At 40.9% G+C, this 20,685-nt stretch overlaps 2 protein-coding genes across 3 annotated transcripts; one reads left to right on the forward strand and one right to left on the reverse strand.

Annotated features, from left to right (window-relative positions):
• Nucleotides 1-360: 360 nt before the first annotated feature.
• On the reverse strand, nucleotides 361-3,366 carry foxh1 (forkhead box H1). The gene is made up of 3 exons (XM_068304381.1): nucleotides 2,908-3,366; nucleotides 2,135-2,239; nucleotides 361-1,915 (listed from the first exon to the last, which is right to left on the reverse strand). The coding sequence occupies exons 1-3, from the start codon at nucleotides 3,364-3,366 to the stop codon at nucleotides 932-934; spliced, it is 1,548 nt and encodes a 515-aa protein (XP_068160482.1). The 3' UTR covers nucleotides 361-931.
• A 4,230-nt stretch (nucleotides 3,367-7,596) lies between these two features.
• ppp1r16a (protein phosphatase 1, regulatory subunit 16A) lies at nucleotides 7,597-20,668 on the forward strand. Of its 2 annotated transcripts, none has more exons than XM_068303928.1 (11): nucleotides 7,597-7,659; nucleotides 14,232-15,189; nucleotides 15,297-15,367; nucleotides 16,323-16,468; nucleotides 16,931-17,034; nucleotides 17,217-17,341; nucleotides 17,599-17,724; nucleotides 17,804-17,879; nucleotides 17,999-18,128; nucleotides 18,212-18,374; nucleotides 18,502-20,667. In XM_068303928.1, the coding sequence occupies exons 2-11, from the start codon at nucleotides 14,943-14,945 to the stop codon at nucleotides 19,018-19,020; spliced, it is 1,707 nt and encodes a 568-aa protein (XP_068160029.1). In that variant the 5' UTR covers nucleotides 7,597-7,659; nucleotides 14,232-14,942; the 3' UTR covers nucleotides 19,021-20,667. The 2 variants fall into 2 exon arrangements, with proteins under 2 accessions (XP_068160029.1, XP_068160030.1); XM_068303929.1 differs by having other exon boundaries at nucleotides 7,598-7,659; nucleotides 14,900-15,189; nucleotides 18,502-20,668.
• Nucleotides 20,669-20,685: the final 17 nt, after the last annotated feature.

Below are 20,685 nucleotides of genomic sequence, written 5' to 3' on the forward strand. Positions count from 1 at the left end.
ATGAAAAAAAAAATTTTGAAAAAATAAAAAACATTCATCTGTCAAGGCAGTCAAATATTTTGGCAGTTTCATTTCGAACAATATAATATCATCAAAACAGTGCAAATAACCACCAGTGCGAAGTCCACAGAAAACATCCCCGTGTGTCAGAAACCTGAGGTAGATACTGGAGATTGATCAGCACTGGGAACAGGCAGCATTTGCATAGTTGGAACATTTATCCCATTTTTTTCCCTCAAAAAACGAGGTCAAACATCAGCTCAGAAAGCATCGACACAACTTTCGCATTTGGTATATGGTTTGTTAGCTGCACAGAATGCTCTTAGGAAAAATTAATCATCCTGCATATTCAACTAAAACAAATGACCATTACCCTTTAAAACATAAAAAAGATATTTCATGAAAAATGTATTATTAAAATTTACCCAATAATGCTTCTGCATATTTGTGGGCTTACAGGATAAACTGCTTTTAAAAAAATGTTGTTCTTGTTCTGGCATTTATTTTTACTCTACATTCCAGCTCAAATTATTCAGCAGTCACAATGGGTAGGCACTGTGGAAGAAACCAATCTATCTAGAGAAGAAATAAATCAGCGCATATACAATTGCCAGTGCCAAGACTCCAAAGTAACACATAAAATTATGGAAGGACTCAGATTAAAAAAATTTTGTTTTGCTGGATTGCAGTCCTTCCCATGAAGTAAAACCACACCCTGTAACGCTTCTGACGTCTTGATTTAAGACAATGATAACACTGGTCCTGGTCAGCCCACCTTTTCACATTAAACCATCAAAATTTATTCAGCTGAAGGGAGAATTTGCAGCAGAACTTTATTTTTTGTTTAACTCTTCGCCCTGCGTTATAAGACACTGCCTTTATGACTGTCATTCGGGCTTGATGCGGAAGGGAAATAAGACATCAGAATATTTCAGTACTGATGGTACCTGTGCAGAGCGTGGCCATTCTGCAGAGTGTATGGACTGGGTTGCTGATGATGCGAGTGAGAGTTCTGATTGTTTGGAACAAATACATCAAACACACTTTTATTGGGGGGCACAGATTGCAGCATGTTGTCCAAATCCATGATGAGGGGAGGGGCTTGAACGGAAACATGTCCACTGGGTAGGAGGGGCCAATAGGCACGACTTAAGAAGTGACTGGGTGCAATTGGGGGGGTGCTATAGCCATACAGGGGAATTCTGCCATGCAGGGGCATTAAAGGGCTGCCACTGAATCGCATGCTGGGTGGGGCGACAGCATTGGGAGGTGCATATTTAGCATAGGAGGTAGGGAGCTCCCACGGAGGAGGAACAGTGTCTCGTCTCGCTGATTTGTGCAATGGGGGTCTGTATTCCCCGTAACCATCTGACCCAGCCTGAACATTCAGGGGAACACGCTTGCTAGAAAGGGACACTCCTTTCAATTCTTCATCAGATGATGAGGAGGAGGAAGAGGAGGAGGTAGAGGCCGGGCTGGCAGAGCTGGCTGAGGCGCTCTGAGCAGAGGAGGTGTAGCAGGGTCGTGATTGCGGTGAGGACCGGGGGTGCTCCATCTTGCCCCAGCTGTCCCTGGTTGACATGCTGACATCCTCAGAGACAATAGGGGGCTGCAGGCTGTGCAGGAGGGAATCTATAGCGAAGGAAGAGTCCAGCTTGGGTCGTAACAAATCCTCCTGCGATGGAGAGGGATTTCTGGGCTGCAACGCTGGGAGGGCCGTGACAGGGGCAGAGAGTGGCTCGGATTCCAGCTTATGCCCCTGCATGATGTAAGGGGCTAAATCTTGAGCAAAAATGGTCTCATCCTGGCGCGACACAGCTGTGTTTTGCCTTTTGAGGAGTTCTAGAGGAACACAGCTCAGCTCAACTGCCCAGAAGTTCCCTTTGCCCTGAGGCTTACCTGGGTCCTTCAGCACCTGCAATGTAGGGAGGATTGAGATGAAGACTTGGTTAGAAAACCTCGTCTAACAGGACAGACCTAGTTTCACATCATAATGGTGCATAAAAGAATTACTTTGAAGGCTACAACAAAACCCTTAACTGCATTGTTCTCAAGTTAGTTGCAAAAAACTACTTACTCAAGAGAAAAGAGGAATTTGACTGTGGAACAATTGGAACAGTGTCAGAATACGTACTTTCACAAAGCAGTCATAAGAGGAGAGGTTGTGTCGCACAGAATCTCTCCAGCCCTTGTAGTTTCCTTTAAAGAATGGGAACAGAGAACTGATCTCCTTCAGGATCTGGAAATAAAACAGTCAGTGGGATTGAAGGGAATAATGGACTTCGGAAATTCAATTTGAGAATTTTATATTGTGAACAATTCTATTTATATGCAAACATGGTACCACAGCAGCAATGTAAACTATCAAAGTTTGTGCAGACTTCAAGTATAAAAGCAGAAGTAGATTAAAACAAGGTTATATTTTATTTAACTTTCTAAAAAATAAAAATATTATACTGTACATACACTCAAAATAATTGGTTGATGCCCAAACAGCATAAACCCACTGCTTGGAAAAATGAAATGTGGTTTTGCCACAAACTGTATCTTATCACCATCCTGATACAGATCAGTGTCTGGTTTCACTGCAGGCCAACCTTATCAAGCCAAACCAAGAATGGTGGGGCGGCAGCCACTCAAGTGTCACCAAAGGATTCCTGTTTTGTGTCACTACTAACTGTAAATGATCAGTCAGTGCGGTATTGATATATTTGATAGTGATGTAAACTGTGATTCCACTTTGAATTTCTTTCCCATGTACAAATGTTCTAGGGTTTTTGAGCTTAACTTTAATTTCAACAAATACTGCAGGAGTAAAGTGATTTTACTTTGCATGGTGCATAAAAATTTAGCATGGATCACCCAACAGTGGACAATAAACACACGACAAGAGAATTAGATTCTTACCTCTGATAACGTCAGTTTCTTCTCTGGAGACCTTTGGATGACCATAGCAATCATAGCGAGGTATGAGTACGGCGGCTTTGGATAACGCTGGTAGTTCTTCTTCTTCCCTCCTCCGATGCTTTTCTCTCGACCACTGAGCCATGAGTCAGCGGTGACAATTTCCTGTTGGATGGTGGCGTTTTGAGGGTTCGGGTAAGATGATTCAGCTGGCACGAATGTATCCATGAATGTGCTGGTGAGGCGTTCAGGGCGCGCTGGCGGGTTCTCCAAAAGCTGCTGAGATACCATCTGAGGCCGGCGTGGAGGCCGACTCTGGACAGGAGAGCTCCGCTCTACACCGCGGTGAGGAAGACTCCGGTGCTCATATCTGTGTGAGTCAAGGTGATGGTCTTGGTGTTCTCCAAGGTGAGACACGGAAGGTAATGCCAAGAGACTCCGCTCCGGCCCGTGTTTTGTCATGTTGATCAGCCAATGGGGGCGATGTGCTCGCACGTTCGGACAGGAGCTCGGACAGGGGGGAGGGAGGTCAAAGAGTCGGTCCTTAACTTCTGGCAGACTGCTGGCTCCAGGCTGACTCTATTTGAAGAGCAAACAATTAACAGTTTCATGTAAATCCCGCTGCGTAATCGAGAGGAGAATGACGCGTTATCTGAGAAGCGAATGAATGATCGCCCCGGGGGGCAGGGACGGGTATGTGTACGAGGGGCCAGATTATGTGTACGAGGGGCCAGAGAAAAACTACATTTCTAAATACAGTATATGAGAATAAAATGCAATGTAAAAAGCAAAAGTTTTTTTTGCAGAATAAAGAGGTTTACGCGGGAAGGCCCACAATGCTGACTGTGCATTTGGAGCACGGGCAACAGACTTAAAACAAATAAATAATAAAGTTTGTGTTTAACAATCACGGGCATACCAGCATCGTCACTATTTAATTTTAAAGCTGGAGTAGAATTAAAGCAGAATTTCTCCTTGAGATACGAGTGACGAAAGGTGAAAGTGGGGAGGGGTGACAATTTCGATTGAAGCACTTAAAGTGGATTTAAACAGTTTTGGATAACCATGACCTGGATAACCTACACAGACATGTCAAATTGAAGCTTTAATCTAATTAGAAAATTTTGATAAGCATCATACACCAGCGATGACATGAAGTTGACACTAGTCAGTGTGCATTCAATTTATATGAGGTATTGGAATCGAGTTGGCATTTACTATAGTTACTGAAGCAGGATAATATTTCCAAAGAGCAAATAAGCACATATGGAATTATTTGGGTGAAATGTAAATATATTTTGAGAAAGGTTTAAAATTCTGATTTAATTTGATGCAGAATAAAAGGGTTCCCTGTGTTCTTAGTACTCAATAATCGGGTGGTAGATTTGCGCGCAGTAGGGTTCCCTTGTCGCAATACAGGATGTCATTCCGTGTTGAAAGACTCAGTTTCGGGAATGTGCATCTTTTGTTCAGGTTAACGCAGTGCTAATGTGCAAAGTGTTTCTACCCAGCGAGACAGTGAAAACAAGTTGGATTAGAAGGAACCCCGCTGGCGAGCTGGAGACTCTTCCCTGACGGAGAAACTGCTTAGCAAGTGGCGAAATGCATGTATTCAACACATTTGTGGGGTTTTTTTTGGCGCTTACAAACTGTAAGTGTCGTTTTCGGGAGGGCATTCACACCTCAAACGGGAGCGCTCATGTTGCTGAATTGTTTCAAACAATCTCAATCTTTCGAACTGGTTTACTCAATTCAAGAACAGCAATAGAGAGTGAATTTCTTTATATTAAACACACAGTTTTGATATGTATAGATGCCAAACTACCTGAATTTATTTTGTATTATTATGTCAACTTTGCACTAGATGATATGGAAACGCATCTGCTTTAACATTGTGAGAATTTTCTGACAGCCCATAATTGCAAATCTGCCTCTAATGCATAATTAAGCTGTCCATCACTGTGGGGGCATTTTAATAAACTGCGCGTCTTTCCCTTGATAGCAACAAACAAGGTCTGACCTCTCCCCTGTTTGTCAACCGTTCGCTGAATATGGTTGAATTTTATTTATTTATTTTTTGTCTTTAAGAGAAGCCCTTCAGAAATTATTCTCCTGCTCCAAAAACCTAAAAATCAGTTTTGCTGATTTTTGCAACAAAATACAAAGTCGCCATATGGTTTGTTAATAACGATGATGATAATGATAAGGATGATGACGCTATCACCTGTAGGAAATTGCAGCATATCACCTAGAGTGTTTGTCTCCCTCTCGTGGTGTCACTCAAATTTCATCTTGAAATTACAGCGTTAACGGCACAGTATTCATTCATTCATTCATTCATTCATTCATTCATTCATTCATTCATTCATTCATTCATTTTCTTATTTCAGTAAATCTGGCTATCATAGTCAATTGAAATGGATTAGACAGTGACACATTTCCATTTTTTCTGAGTTTATTCGAAAGTATAACACATATAGACAACTCTCACTCCATATTTAGATTAAATTTACATTGCAAGGAGAAATGCTCTGTTCAAAAAAACGATATAACGATACAAAACGCCAAGCTATCCCTTCCTATCTAGTGGAATACGAGTCAATAGACTTTGCTTGGATTAGTTAGCTAAGAATGAGAAGAATAGGAAACCATGTGAATGGGATAGTATCCAGGACAAGTCTGATTGTGTCCAGACAAAGCCCTTCCGAGCTGCTCTGAGACGCACCCTGATGATGAAGTGTGTTTTCTGTGATAGACACAGAGAAAGTGAAAGCGAGTTCTAATTTTGCCTCCAGATCTTTGGTTCTTTAAGAGTGTTGGTGTACTGTTGGTTATTCAGTACAGCCAATACACAATCAATTTTCATCTCTTGGCCAATATGTGCAGGCCATAATTTCTCTGCAGTATTATTATAATGTCCAAAAAGATCTGTTCAGGGTAATAATAGCCTGCACTTTGTGGTTGTTGTGGTGGAATAAACAAACATTCTGAGACAAAATTGGAGTGTTTTTTTATTACAATTTATGGATCACCCAACATTTTTAACAGAGATGTTTATTATGAGAAAACAGACATAAAGAGCAATTTTGTTCTACTGTATGACAAACCTTTTTTTTAAAAATCTTACTGTCAATGTGTATTCTTTGTTCTTAGATATTTCATGCAAATATTATGAAAATATTCTGAAATTTAAATACAATAAAGGTGCATTCAAAATATCTATCCACATCTGATTTTGATTCTTCCACAAGCTTTGTCTGGATTAAGAACGCAGTTCAAGCTGGTCAGGCTATGCACTAGGCTGACTTAAAATTAATAATGGTGATACTGGAATGTCAAAAGATCACATAGTCCGACTTCTGTTGTACACTGACAAGTACATATGAAGAGGACAAACACACACACACACACCCCATTATTTTATGATGGAAAGACAGTGGAAAATACATTTGTCAAACCAGGTATGCAGTTCTAAAGCCAACCTTAACTCTGAGTCACACAGATGCTCAAAGGCTTATAATATTTATGCGCAGAAGCACACCCTTTACTTTCAGCTTTATATTACAAGGCAAGGGTGCACCTGAATTAAAGGATGTCACACCTACTCGTTTTTCCTAATATTTGCTCTCTGTCGCCTTGTGTACACCTGCTTTTAAATAAGTCATCATAACCTTAAAATTACGATATGATGTTATGATTTTGCATTCAATTGTGCTAGTAACTCTTTTTTAAAAGGTGTTGCCCAAGTAAAAGCCATTTAATACACGTAGATCATGTGTCAAACTCAAGGCCCGGGGGCCAGATGTGGCCCGCCACATCATTTTACGTGGCCTGCGAGAGCATAAAAAGTCAAATTTTCAAAAAATACATAGGTCAAAAGTGTGTTTGACCAAAAACTACATTTCCCACAATGCAGTAATCAAGCCCATTTTAACTTGGACAAAAATGTTTTGAACAAAGTTAATGTTCTAAATTGTGTTTGATGTTCTTCCTCTTCTTCTCCTTTCGGCTTTTCCCTTCAGGGGTCGCCACACCAAATCAATTGCCACCCTCTAACCCTGTCTTCTGCATCCTCTTCTCTCACACCAACTACCGGTACCTTCATGTTCTCTTTCACTACATCCACAAACCTCCTGTTTGGCCTTCCACTAGGCCCCCTGCCTGGCAGCTCAAAACTCAGCATCCTTCTACCAATATATTCACTATCTCTCCTCTGGATATGTCCAAACCATCTCAGCCTGGCCTCTCTAACCTGTATTTGATGTTATTTTTCTTTATCCATTGGATAGTTTGGTCCTTGATTGACGGAGTTCTGTAGGTTTCATAAACTGACAAATTAAAAGGATTTATGTTATAACAGAAACAAACATGTTTTTTTTCTTTGTAGCTGTAATGTTTGTAATTTAAATACGTAATTATTTAAGAGTTATTTAACATTGAGGGGTAGTTGCATTCATTTTACATTACATTTAGTTACATTTATAAGTTGGCCCTTTGAGGACAGCCATTATGCTGATGTGGCCCTCAGTGAAAATGAGTTTGACACCCCTAATAGATCATGAGACTGACCAACAGAAACGCCACCCGCAGACCTGCACGCCGATGTGCGGGCTTTGGCGCCCTCTAGTGGATGGGTCGTGCTGGGAGGAGGGCGCGCGGGTCCCGTTGTTATGGTGAAGCATTCGCCCTGAAGGCTGGAGCGGTTGAGTCTCACAGCCCGGAGCTGCGCTGGACCAGCCGCAGTCTACTCAACAGGTAAGATGTAGTCACGTTGTTTTATGTTCATCACTTCATATCGATATTCTATACCTCTCTCGGCTCAACTGCACCCGTTATAAACCGTTTTGTTGTTAACGTGACATTTTTAAATACATTTTAATGCCACCACTCTCGGACTGCGTGAGGTAAGCTAACCTGAGCCTTAGGTAATGTTAGCATTACATAGCGTCAACAGCGGCCGAGCTTTCGCTGCCCCAACAGGGGATTTTACCGTTTCTAAGAAATAAGAGAGCCACGTAGGACACACCAGCTTTTAATAACTTTGTCCACGCTGGGACACAATGATAACAGAGCCAGGCAGCTTAAATGAACTGCGTGCGCTACCTGTCAGACTAGCCACCTGTTGAGCTAGGCAGGTGAGCTAACCCGTTAGCTCATCCTGCAGCACAGCCAACAAATGAAAGTATTCAGTTATTATTCAAGCTTTGAAATCTGGTTATAGTAATTATACCAACATTAACTTAAAGAAGTTACACGATACTTCTTGCTGAAGGCAACAGTTTGAATATATTTTATTCACGGAACATGATTTGCATGGCTTGACTCAGAGCGCCGCTGAAGGCTTCTTTGCATAGCGATGGACTTCATGACATGACACGCTGCAGATCCAAGATCAATGTCAAACGGGTAATGTCGTCCAGTTCTGCAGCCTGCATGAACACGGGTGTTATTTTAGTCGTTGGAGGTACTGAAATCATAATATTCTAAATATTGAACATAAACAATAACCTTCCGTTTGCATATGCTCGCCTCTTGAGTTTATTCAACACACTTGTAATTGGCATACTGTAGTAACAATAACAAGTGATTTAATTTCACTACCTGATGTATTCATATATTAGTTAATTTATACTGTTCAGTCACTTAAATTCCAAGCCAGTCTTGTTCACTCGTGCTGTGGTCAAAACAACTTTTTAAAGACATTGATATGAAATAAGTAGAATGTCCTAGTTGTAGGCTCCTCCTTGCGCATATAGAAAGTTTTGCAATAATGTGTAAAGCCTAAAAAAGTAGTATCACATCTAATCACTTGTGATTCATACTTAAATGGACTGGAAACCCTTAGATCTTGCAATGAGAAACCTCCAGTGAATTTATTTTTAAAGCGTACTTCTGCAACAATTGGTTACCTGGCTGAACAACCTGATTAGATAATGTGTAAGGACAAAGACCAGTATATTCTAAGGCAATCATCATAAAGATATTTACCCCTCATTATTGGTTTTCATTATTGATAAGATGATTCCAACAAAATAATATTGACAGTTCTTCAAAAGTCACTCTGTATTTGTTTAGATTGTTTCTCTGTTACTTTAGTGCACACAAAAAAAACCTTTGTTTTCCCTGTAGTTCAACACTGTGGCATCACATGTGCATGAATGTCAGCATTCAACAACCAGATGTCATTAACATCATCTCATCCTGTGGGCACATGTTCGAAAATTCTTTGTCCTTATTTTTTTGTTAGGCTTTCATGAGATAACCCTGTTTCCTTCTTAGGAGGAGTGTGAGGAGCCACACTTGGCCAGTCTGTCTCCTCCCCATCCTTCCTCCTCCTTCACATATTCTGTTCTGCTTTACATTCTCTGCTCTACTTCCTCTTGTCTTCTTATTCCACATCCTGTCCTCCGTAAGACTCTGTTTGTGCATCCCTACATCTATTTATGTGTACATCTTACATGTATGCTCTTTTTGTTTTTCCATTGGTTTCTTTCACTGGTCTGGCGACTCTGCAGCATTACTGATATTGCTGGGTGATTATAAGGTGGAGCTTAAACCATTACACATGACCAGACTTAGTCTACATCACAGACCACTCTTCTGCTGTCTTTTCTGTAATTCTGATTCTGTCTTTCTTTATAGGGTTGCAGACACTGATTGTTTTCTCAATCAGCTGATGATAGATTCTCAAAGCCCAAAGTGTTGACTTTAAACACTGTTTTCTTCCTAACAGCATCTAATCAAAGCAATCAACACACCGTTTCAGCCCGGCTTCCTGTCCAAACACTTCTGAGTTGCACACTAACACAGAGAACAATGTGAACATTTGGCAGTCATAGTGGATAATTTGGCATTGGTTCAGATAGCAGACGTGATCATTCTGGAATCATCAAGCTGAAATGACTCGCATTGTTTGTTTCAATGGCCAGGAATGTCCTGTAGAACACAACAAATAGCTCACTGGGATGGTGCTTGTTGAGTGATGTTATTTTGTGACGATAAACTACAAATGAAGCACAAAAATGATTCCAGTTACCAGATTTAAGGCTGATGCAGAGTTTGAGCTGTTGTGTTCTTAAGAATTCTGTCACAAACTTGTGCGCTTTGGAGTACCACCCACTGGATGAATGTATGAGCTGGAGTTTGTGTGTATTCATAGTGGCCTATTCATTAAAACGACTGAATGAAAGTTTATATTCCTGAGTTGCCAGAGACAGCCCTTCCTGTCGAGTCATTTAGTGGAAAAAGTAGGAGCACAAAGGTCAGATTGATGTAAGGACAGTTTTCCAAATACACAAAACATTTAGTTATACTTGTCATTGTACGTTTGCTGCCATGCCAGAGTTCGTACATTATCCATCACAAAGCTTGTACAGTTTAGCCACTAGTATATTCTGCATTCCTCATCTGTAGGATTTTAGTTCTATAAGGAACAAAACCTGAGATTAAAGATATGCAGGTTCACATCACTGCATGTAGTGGTAGCACACCCAAACTTCTCAATGGGCATTTAGCTTGATAGGATCTAAATGAATGGGGTACGATCATTTAACTTAATGGTCAACTGTGTTGCATGTAGTCAGCTGCATTTACAATGAATTGATTTCTGTCGCTCTGTCTTGTTGACAGTGGGCATTTAAATACATTCGTGTGGTTGGTTGGTTGCTCTCAACAGCGTAGAAAATGCCATTTAAACTCATCTTTCATGGATTCCTCTCTGTTTGCACTGGATGTCTAGGCCAAAATTCAACACTAAGAAATTTCTTCCATTTTAACATCTCATGGAGCTATTCCCCAAACCTCTTTGATCACAAATTCAAAAGCTGTCTATCTCCCCTGCTGACTATTTTGCTGCTGATGAGTGATGTCTGTCAGACACTGGGATTTCTTTCCTCGGTCACCACACCCCAGCTCGTACTTTGTTTAATCACAACCAAATGATGGACTCTATGCAGAAGGCACCTCTCTGACCGGTCTCTAAAGCAAAAGAAACAAGTCAGTCACAGATTGCAACATCCTGCGACACCCCTGAATTCAAAATTTTACCCCGTGCTCTGATCAACTTTCATAGATCAAAGCACTAGCACAAAGACCATAGATCAAAGCACTAGCTTTGATCAATGGTCTTACACTGGCTTTCTCCCTGAGTGACAAATGTAATTTCCCCGAGGGGATTAATAAAGTATATCTTCTTATTCTTCTTCTTCCCTCGTCTTTCTGTCTTATCTGGTTCCTGAGTGTACAAAAGCTGAAATTTGACCTTGATCTAGTTTTCTCAAGGTCATCATCTAATTTTCATCTCCTTTGCCGCCCGAGTAATGTGCTTTTTGTTTCATCTTTCTATCTGCAACGTGTGTCCACCAAGATATTTGGTGGACTAACGAACGGCCGGCCAGATGAACGAACACACAAACACTGACATTACAATACAGTACATCACTGCTTCAAAGCGGAATGTAATAAAAAAAGATTAGAAAAGCTATACTAGTAAGAGTGGCATTAAAAAAAAAGCAAACATTTGTGTTAATGTAGGTTCACCCAGACAGAACCCAGAGCAGAGAGAGAACGTAGGAGTGGTGACTAGTGTACGCTTGTACAAGCCTCCTACGGCTGCAGCAGACTAACAACGTCCAACACCTTCCCTCACATAGTTAACAGATAAACTGCATCACACCCATCTTTGGAACAATTCAATCCTAAAACATTTCATTAATGTGAGATAATTTCTTTTATTATATAATACGTGCATGAATTTGATCATACTTTGAACATACTTTAATGGTGAAATATTTGATCTCAAAAGGTGTTCTTTAATAGTGAAATCTTTGATCTCAAAAGATGTTCGGGTTTCCAGTGATGTGTTGTAAATAATCATTTGTAATGTTGCCAGTCCTCTCATTATTTATACCCTTTCAATTTTTCGTATCCACTATTGTCCTATGGGCTAGATACATAAGAACTATACACAGACTGATGAAGCATTATAACTACTTTGAAATTATAACTTCTGTACATTCTGTGTAAAAAAATTATATAAATCCTGTATTGTGGAAAGCGCATTGAGGTTACGCTTGTTGTATGAAATGTGCTGAATAAATAAATTTGATTTGATTTGAAAACATTGTGGAACCAATGACATGTGGTTTACAGAGAGACTGTTGTGAGGTTCTGGAGGTGTGTTGAGGGAACGATTTGACATTGCCGTCCACAGCAAAGACAGAAAACACACACACACGCACACACACACACACACACACACATTGACTCAGATTTGGTTTATCTATCTACTGCTGCTCATGAAGTCTCCTAGCAATTTTTATTCTTGAATGTTATGTCATTAGTAAGCCTACTTGCTCCATGTCTTTAAGCAGTGATCCATCAAATGATTTCATGGTCTGACATTATGAAAGAGAGCTTTGATGTACCAGCATGGCGGCAGTTATGAAGTCTTTGAGAGCGGATATTAAGTTACTTTATTATGTGGTTAAAATGTTAAAATATTATGGATAACTAAAATGTGTTATTGTCAATGTCATCATGGCCTTTTTGAAAATTTCAGCCATTCCGTCAGTATTTACTGATTAGGTCTGACAGGAGCATGAAGTAAACATGAGACCAGTTTCATTTACGACCTTCGAAATAATCACATTTACAGTAAGACAGAGAATTTTACTCTGATCCATTGGATTCTGTCTGGTATTATCCAGCTAATGCACCAGCTAAATTCCTACAGGAATTCTTCCCATTGCTCAAATCCTTTCTTCCGTTAAAGCCCATTAAAACACCACAAAACATGTTGCACTTTTCATTCTACAGCTGGTTTAGAACTCTGACGAAACATGTTAAGCTGCTAACTACTTTGTCAACCGTTTTCTCTTCGTCAAGGGCTTGGCGTGTAAGACGGTTTTCTGTTAACTTCTCAACATGCCCTTTTTATGCCATGACTATTTTCCAGTTATAAGAGGTCTCCTGGAGGAAAGTTGCCTCTGGGGGTTATTGACATCATAAATGAACCTAGTACTCATGAGCTATGTCTGGATCCAGAGCATTCTAAATCCATATTCGTGTACTTTTGAATAAATAGTCCATGAGGTGGCCTGCCAGCTTATGGGGGAGTTAAGTTATTACTTCAGTCTAAGGAAATCCTCACATTGTCGCTTGTGACAAAGGGTGAGAGGTTAGGTACCCTTAAAATAGAAAGAGAATGACTGCCTATCCCCCAAGGAAAGTCCTATTGATGATGATATTTTAGTTTGCCGTATGAGTAATGGCAACTATGAGATGCTTTATGTATTACTGTTGTGGTAATTGTTTATCTAGCAGGTGTTTGACCTCTTTTCTCGAAATTTAGTTCTTTAGTTTGACACCTCAACTTGTTAAAAAATCAACTTTACAACATTTATTACGTAAGTGTGAAATATAAACATTTTATCAACACATTTTAATAGACTTATTGCAGGATCATTGCCCAACAGAGGCATAAAACTCCAGCCACAGGGAATTTATGAACTCAGTTTCTTCCTGTATAAAGGTTTATAACAGATCTTTAGATCATCAATAAATTATGTATCAACGCAAGCTCAAAAACCTTTTACACCCTTTTATTACAGGCAGGGTTCAATCCAGTGAACGTTTGACTTTATTCCATGGGTTTAAACTGATTCGGGTCGATCTAGATATGTCATTGTGAGAATTGCAAAAAGTTAGAATTTTGCTTGGAAAGTCATATCAGGCTCATTTCTGTTGAATATACTGGATGGAGGGATTTGTTGAGCGCTGTTGTTTATCCACCTCACCTTTTTGGACGTTTCTACGGTGGCTCTGCAGCCCTGGCCTACTGTGTTGTCAGTCACTCTCTCTATTTCACAGTGCCTCCCGTTGACCTTTACTCTCAGCTCTCGCAGGCCCGAACCTAAATAATAAATGAGTAGCCTGGAAAGAGTAGAGTGTCTCTGTGAGCAGAGCAACTCACCTGGGAAGTCAATGAAAGTTAACGACAGCGATCTTGCTGAACAGCGTTGTGTAGATCACTAGACGCCGGATGTCTGCTTTGTGTCCCATTTTACACAACAACCCTTCTCTCAGTGTCTGCGAAAGCCAGTCGTAGCACAGTATGTGTCGGGTGCAAGGTGTGTCAATCATTAATGAAAAGTGTCCCACCATCTCACATTTCCTCCAGAAGAGGAGTGAGAGAAGAGGTAGTAAGGAAAAGGAGCTCAGGGGTTAAAGATAACAGGATTAGAGGAGCAGTGTTTGTGCATTATTCTGTAACACAGTACTCACGTTTACTCTCCCTTCCTCTCTTTCGTCTCTCTCCCTGCCCACAGTTGCAAACAGAGAACGAGGATATAATATTCAGTTTCTACCCAGCACCCACCAAGAACACCAATGACAACGAGAACTTTGGAATAATCTCAGCTCGCCAGTGATGGATCTTTGAATCCTGGCCTTTACTCAAATGTTGCAGTCCTTCCTGCCTCCTGGATTTGTCTTTCACTGACACCTTAATTCCACTATGGATCCTCAATAACTCAGTCACCACCGATCAGAATCTTGGATGGAGCGGTTAACTGGGGAAATTGTTTGACTGTTGGTTAAGTTACCCAGAGTTGATATGGATGAGAGGATTGATTGTTGTTTGCGAGCCATAGTTTGGTCGATAGTACTTTTTGCACACCAACTTCCTACAACACACTCGGAGTGATCATTGTAAAAATGGAAAAAAGACATTGCAACTATTCAACTTATTTTACCTTTCAGAAATCATGGAGATATCTCTCCACCTGATCGTAGAACACAAGTCGATTTTTGGAACAATTTATTGCTCAAATTGAGGAGTTGTTTTTCATGACAATTAAATTTTACTTTTTCTTTTTGTGCTCCCTCAGGCCTGCCCACAGGCCCGAGTGGCCTAACGGTGGAGCCTGTCAGGGGAGGCATATTAGAAATTTGGGTATCTGAAATTTGTATATTTATGACCCTCATAAACTATTAGGAATCAAGAATAGAGAAGCTACTTTAACAGCTGTTGTGCCGACATGGCAGCAGATCACGGTGAACTGCTGGCCGAGATGACAACGGTCGGGCGCCTGAGTGCTACTGAACGACTGAAGCACGCCCAGAAGCGTCGCGCTCAGCAGCTGAAATCTTGGGCGCAAATGGAGAAGGACGCAACACGAGGGTCGAGGGCCAAAGCGGATAGGAAGAAGGCACGCACCAAGAAAATCACATTCCCTGATGCCATCACCCTGTTAGATGCTGCTGCAAGAAATGACCTGGAGGAGGGTTAGTAGAGAGTCACACTAACAGAGAGAAGTCCCATTAGAGAGCCTCAGATCATACTTGCTGCAGAGCTTCCACATCCCTGTTTTTTGCGCTTGTGTGTCTTCTAGTGAGGGAGCTGCTGAACAATGGTGTCAGCCCAGATCTGATCAATGAGGATGGACTAACGGCCCTACATCAGGTACACACTCAGACATGGCGACAGTGAGAGACGTAGTACAGTATTTTCCACTCTATAAGGCACACTGGACTATAAGGCGGACCTGCAATGAATGGCCTATTGTAAAACCTTTTTTTCACATGTAAGGCACACTGGATTATAAGGCGCACTGTTGGTTTTTGAAAAAATTAAAGGCTTCTGGGTGTGCCTTATAGTGTGGAAAATACTGTATTGGAATGAGTTTAAATAGGGACTGTTTAGTCTACATTACATGAAGTAACTATTAGTACTTATTTAATGAGGTGATATCACCCAGTCCTGAACTACTTCTTATTCAGCACTTGCAAAAGCTCAGGTAGATGGGAGATGAGGTTTGTAATACAGTTTCACACAAACATGTTTTAAACACTCTGAATGAAGTAGGTCACCTTCAGTGTTTGTTATGTGATCACACCAAGTACACTAAGTACTGTTTGCCTTTATTTTGTCTGAAACCTAACTTATCACAGGTCAGTTCACATGAACACTCTGATTCTTTCGGTTTTACTTCCAGTGTTTTAAGGAGTGGGGATGACATTCCTTTCCTGTTCAGTCACAATCCTACAGTTTCAACACTATGCATGCACATCTTTACAATTAACCCAACTTCTTATTTTGCTTTCTGTGCCTTTTCTTTCTCCATTAACACATAAACGTGGTACTATATATTGAAGAAAGGAGTATGCCTGTTTTCAGAGCTCTCTTCGTGAAAGAAGGTGACTGTTCTTACCTTGGAGAGCCTTGTGTTTACACTACAGAGGGCTGGGCCATGCATGCAAATGTGGTCTATCCACCAGGCTGGGTGTTAGTTGCCATAAATGTGTCATCCATATTTGTTCTTGTTTGTCTACTATATGTGTTCTGTGTTTCTAAATGCCTGTGCATCTCTTTCACTGACGTATAAATATTGTTTACACATCTGCATCTGCCTTCTCAGTGCTGCATTGATGACTTTGTAGAGATGGTGCAGTGCCTTCTGGATGCTGGTGCCTGTGTGAACGCCAGTGACAGCGAGCTATGGACGCCGCTGCACGCTGCTGCCACCTGTGGACACACTGGGCTAGTGCAGCTTCTGATTCAGGCGTGAGTCTCATGAATTCAGTGTTTTATTCTGTTCCAGACACACATCTGTGCACCTTGTCTTCAAAATAAAGTTTCCCTTGATGTCAAATCAATAAAGCAGCAATCAACAATAATAATGTTTTATATCGTGGAGCTTTCATCTGTGTTTGGACACCGTGTATGTTGCTTTATGCTAACATTCCAGGTAATACATTTTTGGAGTAAAGTAACAAGTACAGATCGTTCTTGGGAGGATTACTGTATTTACTTAACATAAGCAAACATAACTGCAACTTGACTGTCAAAACATTTACGACTATGTACTGTATGGTCTTGATTAGCTGAGCACATCAGGGTGTATTTTTACACCTTGTGTGTATTTTTAATCCAAATGAAGAATACTTTAATAATCCCAAAGGGAAATGCCTTGATGATGGGTGTATGACTGTGTGTGCGTGTGTGTTCGCACGCATGTCCTTCCAGGGGGGCTGACCTGCTGGCAGTCAATGCAGATGGCAACATGCCCTATGACCTCTGTGAGGATGAGGCCACCCTTGAGCTGCTTGAGACCGTTATGGCTGAACAGGGTCAGTAAACTGGGTCAGCAAACAAAATTTAATCTCCAAAAGTTGATTTATTACATTGGTCTTGGAGCTCAAAACAAATTTTAAAGAGGTAATATCCAAGGATGCAATGCAAATGTGTTTACACTTCCTTACTTTAGTCATTACTGCTGTTCCTTTCTGTTAATGCGTGTTTATGTGTATAGGGATAACTCAGTACCAGATAGATGAATGCCGTGGGGCTAAAGAGACAGCCATGCTGACTGATGTTCGGGCTCTGATTCAGAATGGAGCAGATTTCAATGCTCAGGATAATAATGGAGCAACACTGGTGAGATAGAGGGATGTATGTGTATGTGCAGATAGAGAGATTACTATGTGGCAGGCCAAGGATTTTTAATTATTTGTGCATTGTCTATATGTATGCAACATGGATATTTACAACACCAGTGTCAAGTTTTGGAGAAAAAAAATTTGAATAACCAACCAAATCAGAATCAAATATCTGTGTTTGGATAAAGTATTTTTTGTGACAAAACTAAATTTTATGTTTAAAAAACCCTTAAATGAACTGAATATTTCTCCTAGCTCCATATAGCATCTGCTAACGGCTACATGTCTGTGGCTGAACTGTTGATTGAGAACAAGGCACAGGTGGAGATGAAGGACTCTGACGGATGGGTTCCGCTCCACGCTGCCGCCTGCTGGGGACATGTAGGCACTGCAGACAAATACAGATATCAGGAACCACTCACGTTTACTAAAGGTTCTAACAGTTATTTCTATTTCACAGATCCAAATGGTGGAACTGTTGGTGGCAAATGGAGCCAGTTTAAACACCAAGTCTGTCCTAGAGGAGACGCCTTTGGGTAAGCCCAGAAAGCCTTTTTGATCCTAAAGAAAAAATAAGGTTCTAACATGATTTAAAAAGTTAGCATCTTTCCTTTCATACTTTCTGGTGTCTAAATCCCAGCTTCTGTCTTTTCAGATGTGTGTATGGATGAAGAGGTTAGAGCCAAACTGATGGACCTGAAACACAAACACGATGCCATCATGAAGAGCCAGGACCGGCAAAAGGGCACTCTGCAAAGACGAGCCTCCAGCACTGGGAGCAGAGGGTGAGGGCTGGGGCATCAGGCGGGATAAAGAGAGCTCAAATAAAGTGTGCTTTACAGTTTCCCTCTCTTGTTTGCCTGTACAGGAAGGTGGTACGTCGCGTCAGTGTCAATGAGCGCTCTAGTCTGTACCGGCGGGAGCATCACAAAGAGGCCATTGTCTGGCAGGAGCGTGGCCGGCAGTCAGAGCCACAGGACGACGATGAGGACCGACAAACAGACAACGAGCTAAACCAGCAAACAGCCCCGGTGAGAAATTCCTTTTTTTTTGTGTATTTACTTTTTTTTTCTTCTTTTTGTTTATTTTGTTTGTTGTTTTTTGATATTTCATGTAAAGGTTGCAGCAAAATGTCTTTAATGCTTCTTTTTGTTTCAGGCGACTTCTGTTGGACCCATGCCACCTTTAGAGGAACCCAAACCTGCAACTAGTATAATTGTGTCCAGTGTAGGTAACGGTGGAACTTCTCTGGCCTCCTCTGTGCCTGGTGAGCTGTGGAGCGGTGGAGGTCGCTTGGAGCGCAGTGCATCCTATCAGCTAAACCCTGCATCTGGTTCAGGGTCTGCCGTGGCAGAGGCAGATGGGGAAGACAATATGACTCGGGAGAAATCTCACCACACACTGGCTGACCTAAAACGCCAGCGGGCTGCGGCCAAGCTCAATAAATACCCTGCACCCCCACCGCCCCTTCCCCCTCCATTAGAGGAGGAGTCTCCTGTTGCAACAGCTGAGGCAATCATTGAAGCCCAGCCGGAGCTGCAAGTGACCTCCACCACACAGGCCTCACCAAGCCATGTGTACTTCACTCCTGCCAGCGGAGATCCTCCACTTTTAAAACTCAAAGCCCCTGAGGAGGACCAGTCTAACAACAAGGAGCCATGCTGTGGACTCATGTAGACAAAACTGATGCACAGAGAGAGACAGACGGAGTGGAGAATCTGCAAGCTGCGCTCTGAAGCAGCAAGAGACTGTTCAGCAACATGCCAACAGGAGTCCATGTCAAATTCCTATTTAATCGTAAGCTTAGTGTGATCAACATATGATACACACATTACATGTAATGTGTCGGCATTCCCTGCTGCTCCCTGTCACTCTCCCGTGTGGTGTCAGGTGACTAAGAACAGCTGTATAGCTTGTGGTTCTGGAATCACAAGCAAATATTTACATTATTTCTCTGCTCATTACTTGAGTCCTCTCTTACTACTCTATTAAAACCAGCCAGCTGATATTTGACTGGAACTTTCCAGTCATGTGATAGCTGAATTATCCACGCTGAGCAGAATGAAATGATATTTAGGCCTTCAGCTGATTTGTTTTCTCTCTTCTTTCCTGATTGTGATGAAGACTAAGGGATCAACATTTCCATAAATTTGAATTATAATATGAAGAGTGTTTGTTTTGGTCGGAGGTCTTGCTTGAGTGATTGAATCAGAAGTATCCCTACTCTGAACATTTTCATCATGAATTAAACAAGGATAGCTTCCTTGCTTGATTTTTTTTCTTGAACTGACAACTTTTTTCTTTTGTAATTTATTTCAGTGCACAGAAAGCCTACATTTCGATATTTGTATTGCAGAAATTTGTAAATTGTCTCTTAAAGAGTATGAGCTAATCTATAATCCAATAATTGTATAATTTATTCAGCCTTTTGTTATCACTCCTGTATATGTTTTTCTGTCAGTATTTATGTTTATTTGCTTTCTGAATTGAATTACTGTATGTACTGAATATGGGTTATCACATGTGAAGGCAACATATTTATGACATTAGGCTTTGTCAAACCCAGTGAGCTGATCATAGGATTATTTGTCAGAGGTTGGTGCCTTCTATCGGTGACAGATTTCAAGTAGGTTTGCAATGCTTGCACAAGGTTCCACATGTCAGTCTTTTGGGCAGTGGAAGCAAAGATCTTTCAGATATTAACTCCAACTTGATGTGACATTAATGCACTTGAATTTCTGAATTGCATCTCATTTTTGTTAGTGATTTCTACTGAGCCCTGTTTAAAAAAAGAAAACATAAAAACACAATTTCGCAAATCATCTCATATTTTTATGGTCTAATTCTAATTCTCTGAACACTGAGTAGAACCCAGAAAACCATGTTTATAAAGAAACATCACATTACTAATTCATTTAGATGCTGGTTTAATGTCAGATTCTGGCCATTTGGTCATAAGATAAAAAAACAAAACCCTACCCTGAGTGAAAATAAGGATGTCTCCTCCTCGTGGTGCACTTGAGCACCATCATGTTTTGCACACGTTTTTCTTTTCCCATTCCATGACTGCCTTAAGCACTTCTCAGTTGTCACAGCGTCCACTGATCCAAATCAGAGTTGAGTAACTTTTTGCTTTCAAATTACAATGAGGGAAAATTAAACACCAAATCTGTATAACTGACAAGGTACAGAATGATACTAAGAGCAATGTGATTAAAGCTAGGTCAAAGCATTGCTTTAATAAAACACATCAGTGGATCATTTCTTGTATTATTCCACTCAGCTCTGCAGACTGATGATGATTGCATCAACATGCTTGACTAGCTTTGTTACTGTATATTT

The sequence above is a fragment of the Antennarius striatus genome, chromosome 20, assembly GCF_040054535.1.
Source record: "Antennarius striatus isolate MH-2024 chromosome 20, ASM4005453v1, whole genome shotgun sequence".
NCBI lineage: Eukaryota > Metazoa > Chordata > Actinopteri > Lophiiformes > Antennariidae > Antennarius > Antennarius striatus.

Bases quoted from the DNA above. Each gene is read 5' to 3' on its own strand.
- ppp1r16a (XM_068303928.1), top strand. From the start codon at position 14,943: ATGGCAGCAGATCACGGTGAACTGCTGGCCGAGATGACAACGGTCGGG. The intron at 17,035-17,216 runs GTCAGTAAACTG...TTATGTGTATAG, and splicing joins GACCGTTATGGCTGAACAGG to GGATAACTCAGTACCAGATA. The intron at 18,375-18,501 runs GTGAGAAATTCC...TTTTTGTTTCAG, and splicing joins TAAACCAGCAAACAGCCCCG to GCGACTTCTGTTGGACCCAT.
- foxh1 (XM_068304381.1), bottom strand. From the start codon at position 3,366: ATGACAAAACACGGGCCGGAGCGGAGTCTCTTGGCATTACCTTCCGTG. The intron at 2,240-2,907 runs GTAAGAATCTAA...TTTTATTTCCAG, and splicing joins AGAAACTGACGTTATCAGAG to ATCCTGAAGGAGATCAGTTC. The intron at 1,916-2,134 runs GTACGTATTCTG...CCTACATTGCAG, and splicing joins CTTATGACTGCTTTGTGAAA to GTGCTGAAGGACCCAGGTAA.